Source organism: Arabidopsis thaliana, chromosome 5 (assembly GCF_000001735.4).
Source record: "Arabidopsis thaliana chromosome 5, partial sequence".
NCBI lineage: Eukaryota > Viridiplantae > Streptophyta > Magnoliopsida > Brassicales > Brassicaceae > Arabidopsis > Arabidopsis thaliana.
Genome location: NC_003076.8, coordinates 17,711,445 through 17,728,772, shown reverse-complemented (window position 1 = coordinate 17,728,772; position 17,328 = coordinate 17,711,445). Strand labels below are relative to the sequence as shown.

At 35.1% G+C, this 17,328-nt stretch overlaps 4 protein-coding genes across 6 annotated transcripts; 1 reads left to right on the top strand and 3 right to left on the bottom strand.

Moving 5' to 3' along the window:
- Positions 1 to 2,229: 2,229 nt before the first annotated feature.
- On the bottom strand, positions 2,230 to 6,371 carry AT5G44050 (MATE efflux family protein). The gene is made up of 9 exons (NM_123772.3): positions 6,005 to 6,371; positions 5,630 to 5,917; positions 4,197 to 4,450; positions 4,014 to 4,100; positions 3,834 to 3,890; positions 3,123 to 3,361; positions 2,908 to 3,026; positions 2,733 to 2,822; positions 2,230 to 2,620 (listed from the first exon to the last, which is right to left on the bottom strand). The coding sequence occupies exons 1-9, from the start codon at positions 6,287 to 6,289 to the stop codon at positions 2,564 to 2,566; spliced, it is 1,476 nt and encodes a 491-aa protein (NP_199218.1). The 5' UTR covers positions 6,290 to 6,371; the 3' UTR covers positions 2,230 to 2,563.
- A 795-nt stretch (positions 6,372 to 7,166) lies between these two features.
- AT5G44040 (eisosome SEG2-like protein) lies at positions 7,167 to 9,114 on the top strand. Its single transcript, NM_123771.5, has 3 exons — positions 7,167 to 7,508; positions 7,616 to 7,809; positions 7,905 to 9,114. The coding sequence occupies exons 1-3, from the start codon at positions 7,425 to 7,427 to the stop codon at positions 8,875 to 8,877; spliced, it is 1,251 nt and encodes a 416-aa protein (NP_199217.1). The 5' UTR covers positions 7,167 to 7,424; the 3' UTR covers positions 8,878 to 9,114.
- On the bottom strand, positions 9,050 to 14,383 carry CESA4 (cellulose synthase A4; the record flags this gene model as incomplete). Of its 3 annotated transcripts, NM_123770.4 has the most annotated exons (12): positions 14,025 to 14,383; positions 13,723 to 13,915; positions 13,524 to 13,642; positions 13,367 to 13,436; positions 13,118 to 13,274; positions 12,422 to 13,034; positions 12,211 to 12,348; positions 11,991 to 12,116; positions 11,699 to 11,911; positions 11,082 to 11,627; positions 10,170 to 10,520; positions 9,050 to 9,796 (listed from the first exon to the last, which is right to left on the bottom strand). In NM_123770.4, exons 1-12 carry the CDS (start codon positions 14,058 to 14,060, stop codon positions 9,209 to 9,211), a joined length of 3,150 nt encoding a protein of 1,049 aa, NP_199216.2. In that variant the 5' UTR covers positions 14,061 to 14,383. The 3 variants fall into 3 exon arrangements, with proteins under 3 accessions (NP_199216.2, NP_001332727.1, NP_001332726.1); NM_001344528.1 differs by having other exon boundaries at positions 9,209 to 9,796; positions 13,367 to 13,642; NM_001344529.1 differs by lacking the exons at positions 13,118 to 13,274; positions 13,367 to 13,436; positions 13,524 to 13,642; positions 13,723 to 13,915; positions 14,025 to 14,383 and having other exon boundaries at positions 9,209 to 9,796; positions 12,422 to 13,086.
- Positions 14,367 to 16,570, bottom strand: AT5G44020 (HAD superfamily, subfamily IIIB acid phosphatase). The gene is made up of 3 exons (NM_123769.4): positions 15,910 to 16,570; positions 15,453 to 15,662; positions 14,367 to 14,904 (listed from the first exon to the last, which is right to left on the bottom strand). The coding sequence occupies exons 1-3, from the start codon at positions 16,338 to 16,340 to the stop codon at positions 14,727 to 14,729; spliced, it is 819 nt and encodes a 272-aa protein (NP_199215.1). The 5' UTR covers positions 16,341 to 16,570; the 3' UTR covers positions 14,367 to 14,726.
- Between the last annotated feature and the right edge of the window lie 758 nt (positions 16,571 to 17,328).

The following is a 17,328-nucleotide window of genomic DNA, read 5'->3' as shown; positions in this document are numbered from 1 at the left end:
AGAGTAATAAACCGATTTAGTTAACAAACAAAAATTGCAAAACTATGATATCAAATCGAAAGATAGGTTTAAATATATGACAAGAAGTCATTGATTTCGGGTAGTTAGGCGTCAGTTTGCCAACTCAATTAGATTTAATTACATCCAATTGAATGATATAATAATGTCGATAGTTAAATAACAATAAACACGAAAAATACATGCCTTTAATTTACTTCTAAGTATAGTAACGGACCTACTATTAGGGACCATAACAATTGGTTTCGGAAATCCTTCATATCAAACACATGTTCAACCAAAACCATCAAATGCTCAAACATTACACCTAACATTTTGTGTTCTCTCTCTGTGAATTATTTTGAAAGCTTGAAAAAAAGAAGTACTGATTCGAAGAAAAGAAAATGTAGATATATGTGATTACCAAAAAGAAAAATACCAATAAATTAGAAGTTACTATATTACGCGGGAATTTATCAAAAAAAAAGATTTGTTGTTTACTATGTTTTTCTTGACAATCATTTACTACCCTCCCATCTTGTATAAAATAATCTTGTTCAAAGATTATGTAAAATTTTGACATACTGAATAAATAACCCGATGTTAAAAATAACTAAGAAGTTTCGGGTTTAGATCCATAATCTTCTTGAACCGGAGACTAGAACATGTAAAACTAGTCTTTCTTTTTTGCCAACTATCGATCCACGTTTTTACAGGATGTCTCCGAAGGGACATTCTATTTAAAGAAAAGTATATCCAATAAATACAAAACAAATATTTTATTACACTAATTAATAATGGCACAATGGTATGAAATGCACCTACTGATATCATTTCAACATCTTTCGATGTTCCTTTTTAACATTTTTGCAGCATTTTACATTAGGTGTTTTTTTTTTGGATTGCCCCATGTTTAAAATCCATTCATGTCTTATTTCTGTAACTACTATTATTCCATTCATTAATACATTAATTCGTAGTCATCTTATTCAATATATTCTTTTTAAGTGATTTTTAGTTACACGTGTTAACTGAAATTTTTAACAAAGGCAAATACGATAAGATATTGTTCGCTAAAAAAAAGAAGAAGATTGGACTTTAAATTTTTTAATAATTGAAAAATCTTTAGTCTACGTAAATGGACTAAGCCAAACTATATTATGCGCGTCGAATCTTAGGGGCGTTAATCAAGCAAAGCCATCAGAAAAACGCGTTAACTATCTTATATTTTGTCTGATATGATTGAATTTAAAAAGCTTTGAATTGTATGCTTTTTTTTACTAGAGAAATTAAACTGTTTTGTCTCCACGTATTCACTTCTTTTTCTATTACGTCGAGGAGGCTAATAGTGTGTAATGTTTGAATTTTTCATGGACATGCAAAGTTATTTATATGGTTTTCTTACAAATTTTTACTTTTCTCTTTTGTTACTTTTCCCTGACGTATATGTGTTGAGAAATAACAACACTTACGTTAGATAGGTGTTAATGGTGCGATTCAGCGATTGGTTTGGTCAAATAAGTTACATTAATCAGTTGATATGGTCGGTTGATCAAATTTGTATATAGTCGATTAAAAACCTAGTTAGCCCTTACATAATTAGTTAATTGCAAACATTTTATAAGGATATATATTTTCTATTAGCGTCTATCTGTTCTTAATTCTTAGAACATATATGTTCGGGTCGGATTTCGCATGTTTCGAACAGTTGGATTTTTTTTGTTTGGAAATAGTTTTCAGACCGTAGGATGCTAGAAGTGTGCGTACTTCCTTATTATATTATATATGTCACTAGATTTTAACCCGCGGTACACCGCGGGAACAATTTATTTTTTAAAGTTAGTATACATAAAAGTTTGCAAATTGTATCTATTTATAAAATATTTTTATTTTATAGTTTACAATTGTTATTAAGTAACGTCCTGCCAAACCCGTCCCGCCAACCCATCCCGTAAAAAAACTATTTATTTTATTAATATTGATCTTATTTATGATATTTTTATGAATTATTGTCTAAATATTTTGTAATTTTGTAGTAATTAAATGCTATCAAATATCTCTGCGGTTTGATGATTATAGTCGAATTGTTATAGTCATGGAGAAAAACAATATCAAAAATGATAATTTTGTAGTAATTAAATGATATTAAATATTTTGGAAGTTTAATTTTAGTAACTAACCGTGTAGTTAATGTGGAGAGATTTAGGGAAGATTGTTAAATGTAAAATATTTAATTCGAAGATTTTTTTTCTAATTATCAAAAACAAACATTAAAATCCAGTGGCAGCCATTGTAAATAAGTCCCAACTACAGGATTTATTTCACAAAATGACTGCAAAAATGTATATATAGATTCATAAATTAAGTAAACCGGCCAGCAGCCAGTGTTCTGATTTCGGTTTACAAAACAAACTACTATACTGTATAGTCTATACACACCAAGATTTAATTCATGTGAGATTGAAATGATACACCATATGTTTTATTAGTTAAAAACGATCAAAATTTATTATGTATGCATATTTTATAGTTTAAATACAATTTTTTAATTCTTATTCTTCAACCTTCACTTTCTTGCGTCTGATACAGACCATTTGTTAACACGAACCTTAGCGTTTTGTGCCTACAAATGTTTAAAAAAAAAGAACATGAAACAATTGTACTAAAAAAAAAAACTTAAAATAAACCACATATATACGCAAACCAAAAGCAACAAACAAAAAAAATTGAGTTACCTCTTTCTCCCAATCGCATCTCATAGTAATAAAAATCAATATCAATGTTTGAACCATGGTTCCTCCGAAGATCATACCCGCCCAAATGCCCTATTTAGCATGATCACAGCCCATGTAGATTAATCTTCAAATGCTTGCTAATTTGATATCAAATAAATTGAGAAAATTGGCTTACTTTGACACCAAACTTGAACATCCAGCCCATGACAATTCCAAGTGGAAGTCCAATGAAATAGTAGCATCCCAAATTTATAAATGCGACTAGTGATTGCCAACCCGAACCAACCGCAACACCTAAGCAAAATCAAAAGTCACCACACAACCGTTGAACACGTTTATATTCGGTTAACAAAGAAAAAAAATCCAAATCAATTTGTTTATGTAGCGTACCGGAGAGAACCGGTTGGACACTGTTGAGAAGAATCGCAAAGGATAAAAGAATAGAGAGATTATTGACTGCTTTTAGGACAGTTTCACTTGAAGAGAACATCCAACCGATTTGGTCAAGCAGAAAATATATGAGCACCGAAATGATTATTCCAATGATTAACGATTGTGTCACTGATATGATCATTGCGAATCTTGCTCTTTTTCCATTGCCTGCTCCTAATTCATTTGCCACTCGTACGCTTAAAAAAAGAAAGGATTATCATCATATATATATTAATTAATGTACTATATACGCATGTGAATGGTAAAATTTAGGATAACACTTCAAAAAACATGTCGGACACAACTTTAAATGTGAATGGTAAAATTTTATTTCATTATTCACTCATTTAGAATACATAGGAGATAGAGTTATACACCACTGGACCAAGGCGACTTGGTTAATGTTTTATAGTTTTACAATGCGAAAATTTGATTTAGTTTGTTTTGTTAATAACTATTCAGTTATTTCATTACTTCACTATATATTTGACATACCAGTCTGCCCCTAGTTAATCCTATAAACGATTATTTAGAAGCCAGGAACTGTCAGCTAGACAAACCAGATCTAACTAGTCTTTAGATCATAAATATAAAATATAAACCGAACTAAACAAAAATGGAAGACAATCTACTGTATATGATAGTAATAGAAATGAGAGAATAGTTTACCTGGTCCCCGCGAAGAAAGCAAGTGGAACCATCATCTCCAAACCATTTATCGACATGCTGCCAATAAAGATTATGTTCATAAAACTTTCTACAGAAAAATGTACAAATATATAGGAATTATAAAAAAAAATTTTGATATAAAATATATTATTAATCTCGAAAACCATATATTTGACATACCATATAGACATAGAGTCTACGTCAATTCTTGCATCCTCTAAATTTCCAGTCATCACAATTAACATCCTATAATACCAATTCTCCAAGCTGTATTGATATAAATCGGTAGTAAGGAAGTTGTGTTCTGATCTGTAAACCAAAAGAAACAAATACGATCGACTAGTGGCGTTTAACGAGTAATACCAAACCATTATGCCGGAAGAGGCAGAGAGCTTAGTGAATTCCCATAGTCTCGTGAAAGATTCCATGGAGAAACCGGTCCAAGTGAGCGGACAACCGCCGCAAGTGGTGTAAGTAAATAAGATAAAGACATTGAGCCACCATGACACGTTAGCAGTAGCGATGGTCCCTATGACTCCAAGTTCAAGAACGTACACAAAAAGCCAGCACACAAATATGTGAACTACAAGTGACACTCCAGAAGAAATTGCAATCACCTATGGTAATGTAAAAGAACATCGAAAACCAAAATAAATAAATAAAAAGTAAGAGGATATTAACCTAACACATATTATATATTAATATCAAGAAAAAAAAACCCAACTAGTTTATAGACATAAAACTAGTTTTCCCTATAATTATCTCTTACTTTTTTTTTTTTTTTTTATGTTCATCATGTTACTCTTGTTGCACACCATTCAAATCCCTTTATATGCCCAAATAACTTGCTATTAAAGATTTGAATCAAGTCTTAACCCGAACCGATAATCACAAGTGTATGGTTTAGTTGTTCTTGCAGTGATATGTATAGCGAGTTCAAATTCCACAAAGAACCAGGCCATTAATTACTAAACATAATAAGCTAAGGCGATATATTTTTATGGTTTTTTGCTAATAGACAAACAAGATAATAAGCAAGAAAGCAATAAACTAATAATAATAGATGCGCACATGATATGAACAGTTAATAAAGAAACCATTGGATCATGGTTATGCAATCGATTAGGATAGATCAACAACTGATCTATGATACAAAAACATATAGTATTAAGCTTATATTCCTAGGAAAATGGAGCACATGACTATTCTATTCCCATGATACTAACACATTATCCGATTATGTTAAACTTCAATTAACAAACTAGAAACTCAAGAAAGATTAACAAATAATCCCAATTAGTCCACTAATTATGTATTTAATAGTGGTTAATTCACTAGTGCGATCAAATGAGACAGCTTGTTGTTCAACGAGGAACACGTGGTTGACCATTTGGGTAAATGTTATTTATTCATCAATTATTGGTCCACCAAGCTCGCTGACCCATTCAAGTTTCCAAGATTTAAAAATGAACGAGAAAAACAAACATACTATACAAAGACATTTTAGGATTTCTAAATGCAAGAAATCGTTCACAAACACACACACACAAATAAATAAAACAAAGGAATATTGCCAAAAATAACTAGCATCTAGAAAAAATCAATTAACTTTCTATAATAAGTTAATCTAACATCAATGAAGAAATGGTAGTTTTACTCATCAATTTCACACGGAAACTGATCAATATTTTTGCAAACACTGTCTACCCCAAAAATAGAGCCGTCTAGTTCACAAGATATTTGGACTAACCCCCACCGTTGTGACCAACTGACCTTTCAAATCATAAGTTACATACCGAATTTTTAAGCTGGCATTGGAGGAACCGGTTGATAGGGAAAAAGAAGGCAAATGAGAAATGTGTAGGAATGGCCCAAACAGAGATGATACCGGAGAGCTCTGCGATGTCGTCAGGCTGGCCCATGAACTTAAGAATCGGAGTCGCAAAGATGTACATTGGGAGGAGCAAGATGGAGAATAAGAAAAGAACAATCCAAGATCGCTGCAAATACACTCCAAACATGTCATACTTCTTTGCTCCAAACGCTTGACCGCACAGCGTTTCCAACGCAGTCGCCATTCCAATCTGCATATAAACATATATAGTTTCTTAACAAATTAAACCCAACATTATAATATAAGCTACATAAAAAGTATTGTTGCGTATATATACGAAGAGGCTATAGTTGAAGCCGATAATGACGTTGTTGACGATGGAGATGGCAGCGAGTTCTAGCTCGCCGAGGTGGCCAGCGAAAGCCTGAGTGATGACAAAGATCAAGTTGGTCGTGACTCTAGTGAATATAGCTGGTCCGACAATACGCCACAGCTTCTTCGTCTCTAGCCATATCTCTTTCTTTATTTCTCCGTTTTCCTCCTCTGCCACATTTTGATCCTTTAACAAAGGAATCTTCGCCTTCTCTAAAATACCTTCTGCTTCGTCGTCTCTCTCTCCCATCGCCGATCTTCAGTAAATTAACAATAAAAAAATAAATTGAGTAGATTAGAACAGCCAGAAAATTGATGATATAGGCTTTGAGTGGGACGACGCGGCACACCTGACACCTGTAAGATGTTTTTTTCCACGTTTGTTTTCAAACTAAAACAATAAATATATTAAAATTATACAATATGTGACAAATTCTTTTCTTTTGGACAGATATGTGACAGATTCTTGAAGCAGTATCACCACAAAAATGTGATGCTGATATGCTTTCTTTAGTTTAAAAAAAAATATTCATCTGAATCTAAAAATTCAGGATCCGGAAGCGGATCCATCCCAATTGGGTATCCAGCTTTTCAAATCGGATCTCGGATCCGAGTCCGATTATTTAGTCCCAACCCTAGAAAAAACTAAAGGAAAATATAAAAAAAAAAGAAACATGAAAACAAACTATATCTATAACCATTAATGTCATTTTAGGGTGCAAGCTTTAAAGGTTTTCATTCCCAACTGAAAATCTCTAAAGGGAGAGGAGTTTGGATTACATTTAAGTTAAACCAACCAATTAACCTCAGTAAATTTACTTATTAGAAACATCACACCAAGCTTTTCATGACCAGATTTTGTTTGTTGGACTTTTTAATTTAGTTGAATGTGACCGTTCACACCAAAAGGTCCAAAACTATATCAAGCTCGTCGAAGTTAGAGGATATAAAAACTTTAGTGGACCAATAATAATTGGGTTTAAAACGGCCCATTATCTCCAATTTAAATAATATACCTTCTCTTCTTTTTTTAATAAAAGCCATGGCCCACATAACAACGGTCCAATTTCACAGTCTAATAAATCAGACTTGTAACGGTCATCTACTTTTACTCCGCCAAAATTAATAAATTATAACCTGAAATTAGAAAGAGAAAAAAGGAAATCTAAAGAGACAAATAAAAAAGGAAATCTGAAGAGACAAATAAAAAAGGAAACCCTAAACCCCCAAATCCATGAGTACAACACTTCTTCTTCTTCTCTCTAAGTCCAGTTAAAAATCATCTCTTTGCAATGTTGACTCTTTAATCTTCGATTTATAAGCTCTCGAAGGAATCTATTACCTTCAATCTCTCTCGTTGTTAGCTCTTTGAATTGTAGAAGAGAATGGGTTGCTTACTTGGTTGCTTCGGTCGTCGGAAGAATCGTCGCCGTCAGAGACGCAGAGAATCTTTTCAGCCACGTTTAAACGTAAGTTCTTCTTCTTAGTGTTGATTTGCTGCAATTAAGCTAATTTCAGCTTCAATTTTTTGTTGGGTTTTGCTTTATCTGAAGTAATTTTGTTTCGTTTTATGTAGAGAATCTCTGAGGAAGCTGCAAAGGATGTTCTTTTGAATCTTAGGGTTCCTACTGTTGAAGAAGTCCCAAAGTATGCAAAAGATTCAACTGTTATGGAAGTCCCTAAAATCTCGGAGGTGTCTCCAAAGGATAATCATGTGAACGTTGTTGAGAAAGTCCCTACAGTTTCTGTAACTCCGATCACTGATATCTGGTAAGTGTTGTGGTTTTGTTCTTTCTACTTAGATTCATGTTTTGTGTTTTAGCTCAACAGATTTGACTTATTTGATTCTTTTCTTTAAACTGCAGTGACAAGGTTGAGGAGAAACAGAGTCCGAGTCCAAGTCCAAATCGTAAGAGAGTAACTTTTGACACCAATGTTAAAACATATGAACACATTGCAGTAGATGAATCTGTTGAGCTCTTTGAAGAGAAGAAAGAAGAGGTGAAGTCGAGGCAGGCTCGATGTTCGTCTGAAGGGAGCGATGTTACTTCTAACTCGTCAGGGTCTTATCCTTCTAACCATAGATATCAGAATTGCAGAGAGAGTGATGATGAAGAGGAGGATGTAACGGATTGTGACGATAGCGATCTTGAGGATACTGATGATGATGATTGTGGGCTGCTAGATGATGACTATTATAATGATGACAATTATGAGGACAAGCTGCACAACTGGGATAAAGTAGTTTATACGGAGGAGATTGCGGATAATGTTATGGATATAGAGAGGGTTGAAGAAAAGGGTAGTGTGAGTGTTAGAGACAGAAGTGGATATGTCAATGCAGTACTGAACCCGATTGAGAATCTTTCCCAATGGAAAGCTGTGAAAGCCAAAGGAAGAACAACAACTCAAACACAGCCTCGGAAGGAGAATGTGATAATTGCTTCCTTCAGCTTGGAGTCTCAGGTTGATGATTTATCATCAACATTCAGCTTGAACCGGAAATCAAGAGATGAAACTGAGAAACAGAGAACTCAAGAAATAGCTGTTGATGCTAGTCTTTCAACTTGGTTATCCACATCACAAACCACGACCAGCGGTTGTAGCAGTGTTGAAACCACAATGTCCGAGAAGAAGAAATACTCGAAACTGGTTCAATGCCATGATGAAAGACCTATATTGGGCGCGTTAACTGCAGAGGAGATAAAGCAGTTCTCAGCTACGAATTCGCCAAGGAAATCGCCAAGTAGAAGCCCTGAATCACCGATAATTGGAACAGTTGGTGGTTACTGGAACAGTCACTCAATGGCAACGAACAAGTACAGTCGAAGTTCTTAGAACTCCAATTCCACAACAGAGAAAGAATTCCACACATGTTTGGTTACTACATTGCCTTTGTGAAATTATTTTTATCACTCTGTTTGTTTGTGTGTGTGTGGTTGATAACAAAATCGTTGTGTTTTGTGTGTGATTTGATTTAGTAATATTCATTCTATTTGTTTGTATTTTACAGAAATTTGTCTACTTTATTTCACAAGTGAATCAAAGTTTTGTATTTTTTTTCCTCCTTACAAATCCATATAATCCAACAAAGAACACCCAAATCGGAAAAATAGGCCAAGCAAAATGGCTCAAAATAGCGGTCCAAAACGAAAATGCGGTTCCTCATTTAACAGTCGACGCCACATTGCTTCAGTAACGGACCAGTCTGTTTCGGCAAGAACGGATCAATCCGAACCCAAACCAAAGAGAAGATCGAAGCGAGAAGGATAGACCAAAGAACAACAATCGTCGGTGTTCGGTTTTGTCTACCCATCAAACCTTTGAGGAAAGGATAAAGATGAACAATGACCCAAAACGCGAAAAACAGTTTCCCAAAAAGCGGTCCCCAAGAACCATATCCATTGTTAATAGCGTCAGAAACTCCGGCAACAACACCGACCATGTTGAGAATAATGAGAGTTGTCGGAGGGATGAGAAGGGTTGTCCATTTAAAGAGGTAAAGATCTCCAAACTCATCGGCTTCGTCACTGGCTCCTTTTGACGTGACGGTGAAGTTAGTGTCAACACCAAAGAGAACTTTAAGAAGACCTTGAAAGACAGCGAAGAGATGAGCTGAGACACCGCCAATCACCCAGAATTGCTCGTTACGCCAGAGGTCATTGATGCTTACACCACTCCACCGGAGTTCTAAGATAGCCGTTGCAATGATTGATAGGAACAGAGCTAAGAACCATATGCTTGCGAAATTGTTGATCTGAATCAAAAGAGAGCAAAAGGGTGTTAATAAAGTATAATCATTTCTAATTGTCAAAAAAAAAAGTATAATCATTTCTTCGATTTTGTGACAAATACATTTAGGGTAACAGTGAATTTTTATATAACTAAGGGGTAAAAGAGTTAAATATTTGGAATTTAGGATATAAACTTTAGGGGTAAGAGTGCAAACTTTTAGGAGTTTAAGGGTTAAAAAAAACTAGCCGTAGGATTGATGGAACTGGTTTCTAAAATATAGTCGCAAAAGAAGTCTCTTATAAACGTTTGGGTAAAATAATTATTTTTTCATGAATTATGGTTAAAGTGTAAAAACCATTAGGAGTTTAAAGTATACATAGATCATGAGCACTTACCGTAGGAATGATGAACTTGCCGGTGAGAAGACAAACGGCCGGAATAGTACAATAGGCAAGTAGAGGAATAGAAGTGAAAGGATAAACAATTGTGTTGATGTAAGCAAGACGTTCTAGAATCTTAAGCTTGCCTCCCCAAGCATACCACAAAGGACAATGACGACTAAAGAAGATTTCGACGGAACCAAGAGCCCATCTAAGAACTTGGTGCAACCGATCAGATAAATTGATCGGAGCTGATCCTTTGAAAGCTGGTCTTTTAGGCATACAGTAAACTGATTTCCAACCTCTACAATGCATTCTAAATCCAGTGAGGATATCTTCTGTTACTGATCCATAAATCCATCCAATCTGAAACACAACAATGAAACATAGTTCAAAAATCAAGAGTCAAGCACTAAAATCCATACTCAAATCAATATTAGTATTAGATAACAGCTTTTTGGTTATCTTTCTAATTTATATTTGCAAAAGAAAAAAAGGATTGATTAAACATATATTGCAAATTGTAAAATCAAAATAACTAGTAAATCAAACTTTTTATTTAGTCAATCTATATATTCTACAAAACAATTATAACTAGTAAAATTCAATTTAGTTGATGAATTCAGTCATTTAAATTCGCGAGTTACGGATAAATATTTAAAAATGTAAACTAAAAATAAAATAAATTTTCGAGTAATATGTGGTTGACAAAGGAAAAAGTTTTTGATTTTATTTTAATCTTTAGAAATTATAATAGAAGTTTATTTTATTTTTGTTTTTTTTAAACTAATGTTTTGAAAATTAGTTTTTATTATTATTTCAAAATATTTTTGTATTACTTGAAAGTTATTTTGTTAATTGTCTTACTCTTAGCAATTCTGCAATATTAGGAATTCCACACTATAAAGTATAAATATGATTATTTACCTCTTTGCCCCATTCAGTCTTCTCTTCATAACCACAGCTAATAACATGAATAGCTTCTTTGATCAACGAGCTCGTGTTCGTCGCCTCCGGCAATCCTCCGTTCTCCATCAACGTCGACGCAATAAACACAGGAGACATTCCAAATCTCTTCTCAAAATTCTTCTGCGACATTAACGAAGATTTCTCAAGCTCATCATATCCTTCAAGCCCTTCCTCAATATCTTCCAAATCAAAAATCGCCTCCGTCGATGATCGTTTTCTACTATAGCTGCTCATCGTTTTATCATCACTCTTCTTCTTAGTCTTCTTCTTTAGTTTCGAGAACAAGCTCTTGATTCCTGATTTCTTCTTTGACGAATCTGATTTGTGATTACGGTTACCTCCGCCGCAACAACAGCAGATCCACGACGGCCAACAATCACATGTCATTTTCTTTCGTTTTTCCGATACCGGAGGTTCGTATCCGTATAATGCTGGTCTATTGAATACACATCCTGTTCCTACATAGACTGGTCCTTGGATTCCATCTAAGCCTCTCATGTTTATCTGTTATAAACAAAAATCAGATTTAAGGGTTTTGAATTTTGAATTCGGGGGTTTTGCTAATGAAGACTTACATCGAAGAAGACGATGTTTCTGTTGGCGTATCGATCGTTAAGATCGATTCCGTCGAATCTTTGTGGGAATTGGACATAACAGAGCTTTTTACCAAGCTGTGGATCCATTAGAAAGCACATTGATTCTCTTATGGCTTTACTGTTGTTGATGTAATGGTCACAGTCGAGATTAAGCATGAATGGAGCATTAGTGAGTACTGCAGAGACTCGAACCTGCGACATCACCCGAAAACAAGTTAGATTTGGTTTCTTAGTGAGCTTTTGACTGTTTGATTTGCTTTGCTTTGCTTACCATTGCATTCATGGCTCCAGCTTTCTTGTGGTGTGCGTAACCAGGACGCTTCTCTCTTGATACATACACGAGACGTGGCAATTCGTTACCATCAATGTCGAATGCTCCTTCTTTGCCGAGATACACCTGAAAAAGTTGAATCAAAGTAGTTGGTTAGATCCAAAGGTGGAACCTTTGATGGTATATCGTAACCGTTGGGATTTGAGGTTTTCGTGGTGACCTGAATCATCCCGGGATGATCACGAGTGTTATTCCCAGGCCATGGTGTACCATCTTGCATAACCCAACCTTCTTCAGGCTTCTTTTGAGCTTTAGCTACTAAAGCATTGATCCTCACTTTGAATTCTTCATATTCTCTCTGCAAAACACTGACAAGTAAGTAAAGAAGATATGTTCTGTGGTTTAAAAGTAAGAGATCTTTCTTCACTGACCTTCATTGCTCTGCGATCTTTGACGAATGTAGTTTGGACTTTATCCTTTAGGTAATCAATCTTCTCTGAGAAGTAAAACTCTGGAGCTCTTGGCTCAACATTGTACTTCTTGCAAAACGGAACCCATCTCCTTGCAAACTCGGAAGTTTCGGACAATGTATCGAACAGGAGCATTGATGCACCGTCATCAGACACATAGCAGCTCACCTTATTCACTGGGTAATCAACGGCTAAGATCGAAAGAATTGTGTTGGCTGTGATTATGGGAGGTTCCTTGAGCGGATCCACTGTACTGACAAACACATCAACCGGTGCAAGCTTGTTCTTTTCCCCATCCCGTTCAAATCTCATAGAGAGACGGTCAAGGTAGGTTTCTCGGTTAATCGGAAACCATTTCGGGAACTGATCAAGGATCCAAGAGAGAGCGAACCAGATCTCGCAGATGACTGAGATAAGCCAGAGAGGGTATGCGTCTTTGGCTGGTGTCAAGATACGGAAACGGAAGAAGAAAACTAAGATCACAAGGCGAAGAACGATCACGATGCGGTAAGGACTGATTTTGCTCGAAGAGATTGGGACTTTTCTCCAGAGAGGTTGTCTTGCTTCAGCATCTCTGTAAACAACAAGAACTCAGTTACTTACGCTTCAAGTCTTTAATACTTGAGATAAAAGGAAAAACAGATTTTTGTTTATTACAGGTATTCTTCTTCATCATCTTCTTTGTCTTCGTTTGTTTGTTCTCCTTTAGTCACTAAACCTCTCTTCTCTTGCCTCGCTTTCCATTTATCTACACGTTCTTTCCACTCCGCATCTGTGTAGCCATCTCTCTCAGCTTCAAAGTCTTTCCCCAACACTTCAAATCAAATCATACAGAAACAGGTCTCAAATTTTGCGTTTGCACATCTATAGGTATTTACATATTTCACACATATTTTCTATTTATACCACTTCCGGTGGAAGAAAAGGCTCGACCATTTGGACGCCATTGCTGCTTACTGTTGTAGTCTCCATTTTCCTGCATTACCGAGAAAATACTCAGAATTTGATCCAAATGGGAAAGAGAGACTATAAAGAAAAAACATGAATCAAAGTCAAATAGTACCGATCCATAGGCAAAATTCTGGTGAATGGAGGAACCATCCTGGCGATATTTGATATTCAACTCATCATCTGAATCATCAGGACCATTGTTTTCTTCATCTCCGGCGATTTTTGGAGAGCCTTCAAGCAAAACAATTCACCAGTATGAGAGTCAAGCTAGATATAGTTTTGAGAGGAAAACAGGGTTTAAGTTAATCTACCTTTGTGGCGTTTGTAAAGAGTGTTGCATTGAGGGCAACATTTGTTACCGTTGCTACGCTCATATTCATAGCAAGGTTTGCAAACCGGGTAAACGCACACGTGACACGCCACAAAAGTCTGACCATTGTCATCGTCTTTGACCTCATCGCCACAGACTTTGCAAATCTTAGCCGAGAATGAGGAATGACGATGCTGCATCCACGAAATGTACATTACGTTGAGATTTTAATGTGAATCCAAATGAAAGAATTTGGTAAAGAACAAAACCTAGGAAACAAGTTTCGGTTTTGTTTTCTCTTACCTCATCGTCGAAGCTGGCCATGGTGTTTGGTTCCATGGCGAGGTACACTGAGCTCTCGGAAGCAGAGCAGAAGGTGGGGTAGAGAAATGTATGTGACTATGTGTTTTGATGATTGAAGAGATAAAGAGGTAATATAAGGGTAAGATGTTTGAATTTGTTGTGAAGAAAACTGAGGTTGTACCAAACTGTGAGTGAAATTGGGTCTAAGGTTTGTGTCATAAGAAAGCTTCAAGAGACAGCAACAAGATTTGGTGGAAGAAGGAGACAGCTCAGTGTAGTTAGTGTTTTTATATAATTTAATTGCTTGAGCTTCCAACTTCTACTGTTTGTTATTCTTTTGAGTTCTTTAGAATTTGTATAACTTAGAGTAGCTTTCAAGTTATTATGTATTTCTACTTTAGTCTTACTTAATATTTTGTATCTTATAAACTTTACCAAATCTGGCTATGTTCTTGAATCCAATCAGGTAGAGAAAGAGAAAGAGGAGATTATATAACAAAAGCCCAAAATCAATTTCACAAAGGCCCAAAATGGTAATACAGAAGGAAAAAAAAACACAAAGATGATCATGGTTCATGCATGGATCATAAGCATTTGAATTGGTTATATAAACCAGAAATGAAAAGAGGGAGAGAGAAAAAAAAGACTCAAGAATCAGAATGAAACTCTGATCTTATTGTTTTGTTAGTAAATAAGATTTAATCAGGCGACATAGTAGATGGAGTTAGGGAGCTTGAAGGTTCTCTTGGGAACTGGACAACCAGAGAAGCTGTTCCATTGTGCACCCATCACTCCCCAAACTCTGTACCCAAGACTTGTAAGCCATGTCCTCAAATCTGCTTTGTATTGGCTCACACTCTTCTTTTCATCATCTTCTCCCCTGCATAGGTTTGATACTTTTGTTATACTTGGCTCATTATGTTATACCAAAATGCTCGAATTATATTGATTGCTCATAGATTTATATGGACCAATGCATGTAACATAATCATAACCCGAGTTCAAACTCGATAAGAACTAGCTAGATATGATAAAGAATTCCACTATTTTGTCCCCAAATTAGACATAAATACCTATTAATGTTTTAAATATGATTTCACAACCAACTCTTTAATTACTATCTTTTCTTTCTTTACTAAACTAAACAAATTAATGACACAACCATAAATGCTGAAAACATCTTAAAGTCTCCAAAACCTTAAATAACTTACCTAAAAGAAACTCAAATAGCTAATGTTTGTTTTAAATAGATAAATTTGGTTTTTAGGGTTTTTATTTCGATTATGGTCTATAGTTCTTTGTGTTTAGAGAATAAATGAAGTCAACAGAACGACAAAATTTATCTGAAGTGTTCTAGTTTTACTTTTTGATTTGGTGAAATTAGAATTTAAATTTCGGTTTAATGCGGTTATTAAATATGATTCGAACCTCAGAAGGAGGTTAGACCAGCTGTGGTAACCGGCTTCAATAAGATTTTCGACGGTGGCAGATCTGAGATACTCTTTACGAGAAGAGATCAAAAAGATCTTGAAACCTCTCTCTCTGATCTCATGGTACAACTTCACCATGTGTGGAACCGCTGGTGCCTTGCCCGAATTTTGCCATTCCTCGAACTTGGTCGTGTTCAGTTGCTCACCACTGTTTCAAATCAATGTAACATGTCAATCCCGGTTTCATTCTAAACCGAATTAAAGCTAACCAGAAAACAAATGAAATGATTAGAGGTAGACATTTAAACCCATCTAAACCAAAATTCAAGCCAATTTTTTTTTATGTGACATAATCATTTTTTTTTGTTCAAATATAATTCGGATCTTTAATATCCATAAATCAAACCAAAAACCGAATCAAGGCTAATGTATATGGTTAAGTTTAGTTTATTTACCCGAAACAACCGTTGCTCTTGTGGTAAGGAATGGTTGAGAGAAGAGTGTCATCAATGTCAAAGATCCAAGCATCCATGCCATCGCATGTCTTCTTCTCGCAACAAGTTTTTCCGAGGTAGAGGATGGCTTCATCGACGGCTCTCTCCACGTCATCTTCGTATTGAGATGAGGTCATGTACTTTTGGACGAACCATACACATTCCTGTGGAACCACCTTAAAGTCCCTTATGTTGTTAAGCTCCACGTTGACTCTCCAGCTCTCACAGTATCCGTTTAGGTTGGGAGCTTTCAAAGATGTGACGCCGGTTTGGCTAGTCTTCGTGGTGGTTGTGGTTCCTTTGAGCTGGCTCAGGATGTTCCAGTCACGAGCTGAGACAATTCCGGCGAAGAGGAATGTGAGGGTTAGCGAGAGCAACAAGGATCTAGCCATGTTGAGTTTATTAGTGGTGTTGGGATCTGATCTCTAATATGGTTGTGTTTATATAGAGTATGTCGAAGTGCAAGTCAACAAAATACAAAAAAAAATGAAGTTTATTAGATTTACTACTGGATGGGTTTAGTTCTAGTACTACTAACTATAGCATCACATGTATGGGTTAATTTTTTTTAGGAAGATTTTTTTGATATTGTTAATTAACAAATCACCTTAAATAATTTGTGAAATGTCAACAAAAACACAAAGTAAGGTTTAAAATATTTTCTCCAAAATACTAGTTTTGTTTCTTACATTTAAAGATAGAATGTCATTAGACATTGATATTGTTATACATATCTTGTCATCAATTTTTTTCTTTTGTTAAAGATGGTTTTAACTTTTGTTGCACGACGTTAGTTTTGTCTATAGCTACCAAATAATTATTTGCATTTTATCCAATAGAAACAAACAAAAAGATTAAAAATATAACATTTTTAGTTCAATTATTATAAGACATTTACAGATAAATTTTGTCATGTTCATGTGATCAAATACAATATACATTAAAATACTTTGGGGATGAATGTGAACGACAGCACATTTTCACATAGATATACAATAAATCTAGAGTTGGAGGAAAGTGGGCACCATGTCTTGATGTGAAATAGGCAACTTGGAGAAATAAGTTGAGAAACATCCATTCCAGCTCATGCTATTTAATATAATCAGCTGTGTTGGCTGTCTGAATAAATGTATTCTTAGCTAATTTATACTCCGGATATGATCAATTCTATTAAAAAAAGATATAAATAAGTATAACTATATACATATCTATGTATATGTATGTGTATGTACAACCAAAAAGATGTTAAAAGGTTGATGGATTAGTGTAAATCGATTAATCAAGTTAATTACCTTGGTCCTGTGGTAATTCTCCAGTACAGAGTCTTGGATTCGAGTCGTCTTCTTATCCACTTAGCCGCACTTTAAATTTAGAATATTT

Coding starts and splice junctions, on each gene's coding strand:
- AT5G44040 (NM_123771.5), top strand. CDS start 7,425: ATGGGTTGCTTACTTGGTTGCTTCGGTCGTCGGAAGAATCGTCGCCGT. Junction 7,509..7,615: donor CTTTTCAGCCACGTTTAAAC/GTAAGTTCTTCT, acceptor CGTTTTATGTAG/AGAATCTCTGAGGAAGCTGC. Junction 7,810..7,904: donor ACTCCGATCACTGATATCTG/GTAAGTGTTGTG, acceptor TTTAAACTGCAG/TGACAAGGTTGAGGAGAAAC.
- AT5G44050 (NM_123772.3), bottom strand. CDS start 6,289: ATGGGAGAGAGAGACGACGAAGCAGAAGGTATTTTAGAGAAGGCGAAG. Junction 4,101..4,196: donor TCTTCCGGCATAATGGTTTG/GTATTACTCGTT, acceptor ATATCAATACAG/CTTGGAGAATTGGTATTATA. Junction 2,823..2,907: donor TGTTCAAGTTTGGTGTCAAA/GTAAGCCAATTT, acceptor CATGCTAAATAG/GGCATTTGGGCGGGTATGAT.
- AT5G44020 (NM_123769.4), bottom strand. CDS start 16,340: ATGGCTAGATCCTTGTTGCTCTCGCTAACCCTCACATTCCTCTTCGCC. Junction 15,663..15,909: donor AAGAGCAACGGTTGTTTCGG/GTAAATAAACTA, acceptor GATTTGAAACAG/TGGTGAGCAACTGAACACGA. Junction 14,905..15,452: donor TGGTCTAACCTCCTTCTGAG/GTTCGAATCATA, acceptor AAACCTATGCAG/GGGAGAAGATGATGAAAAGA.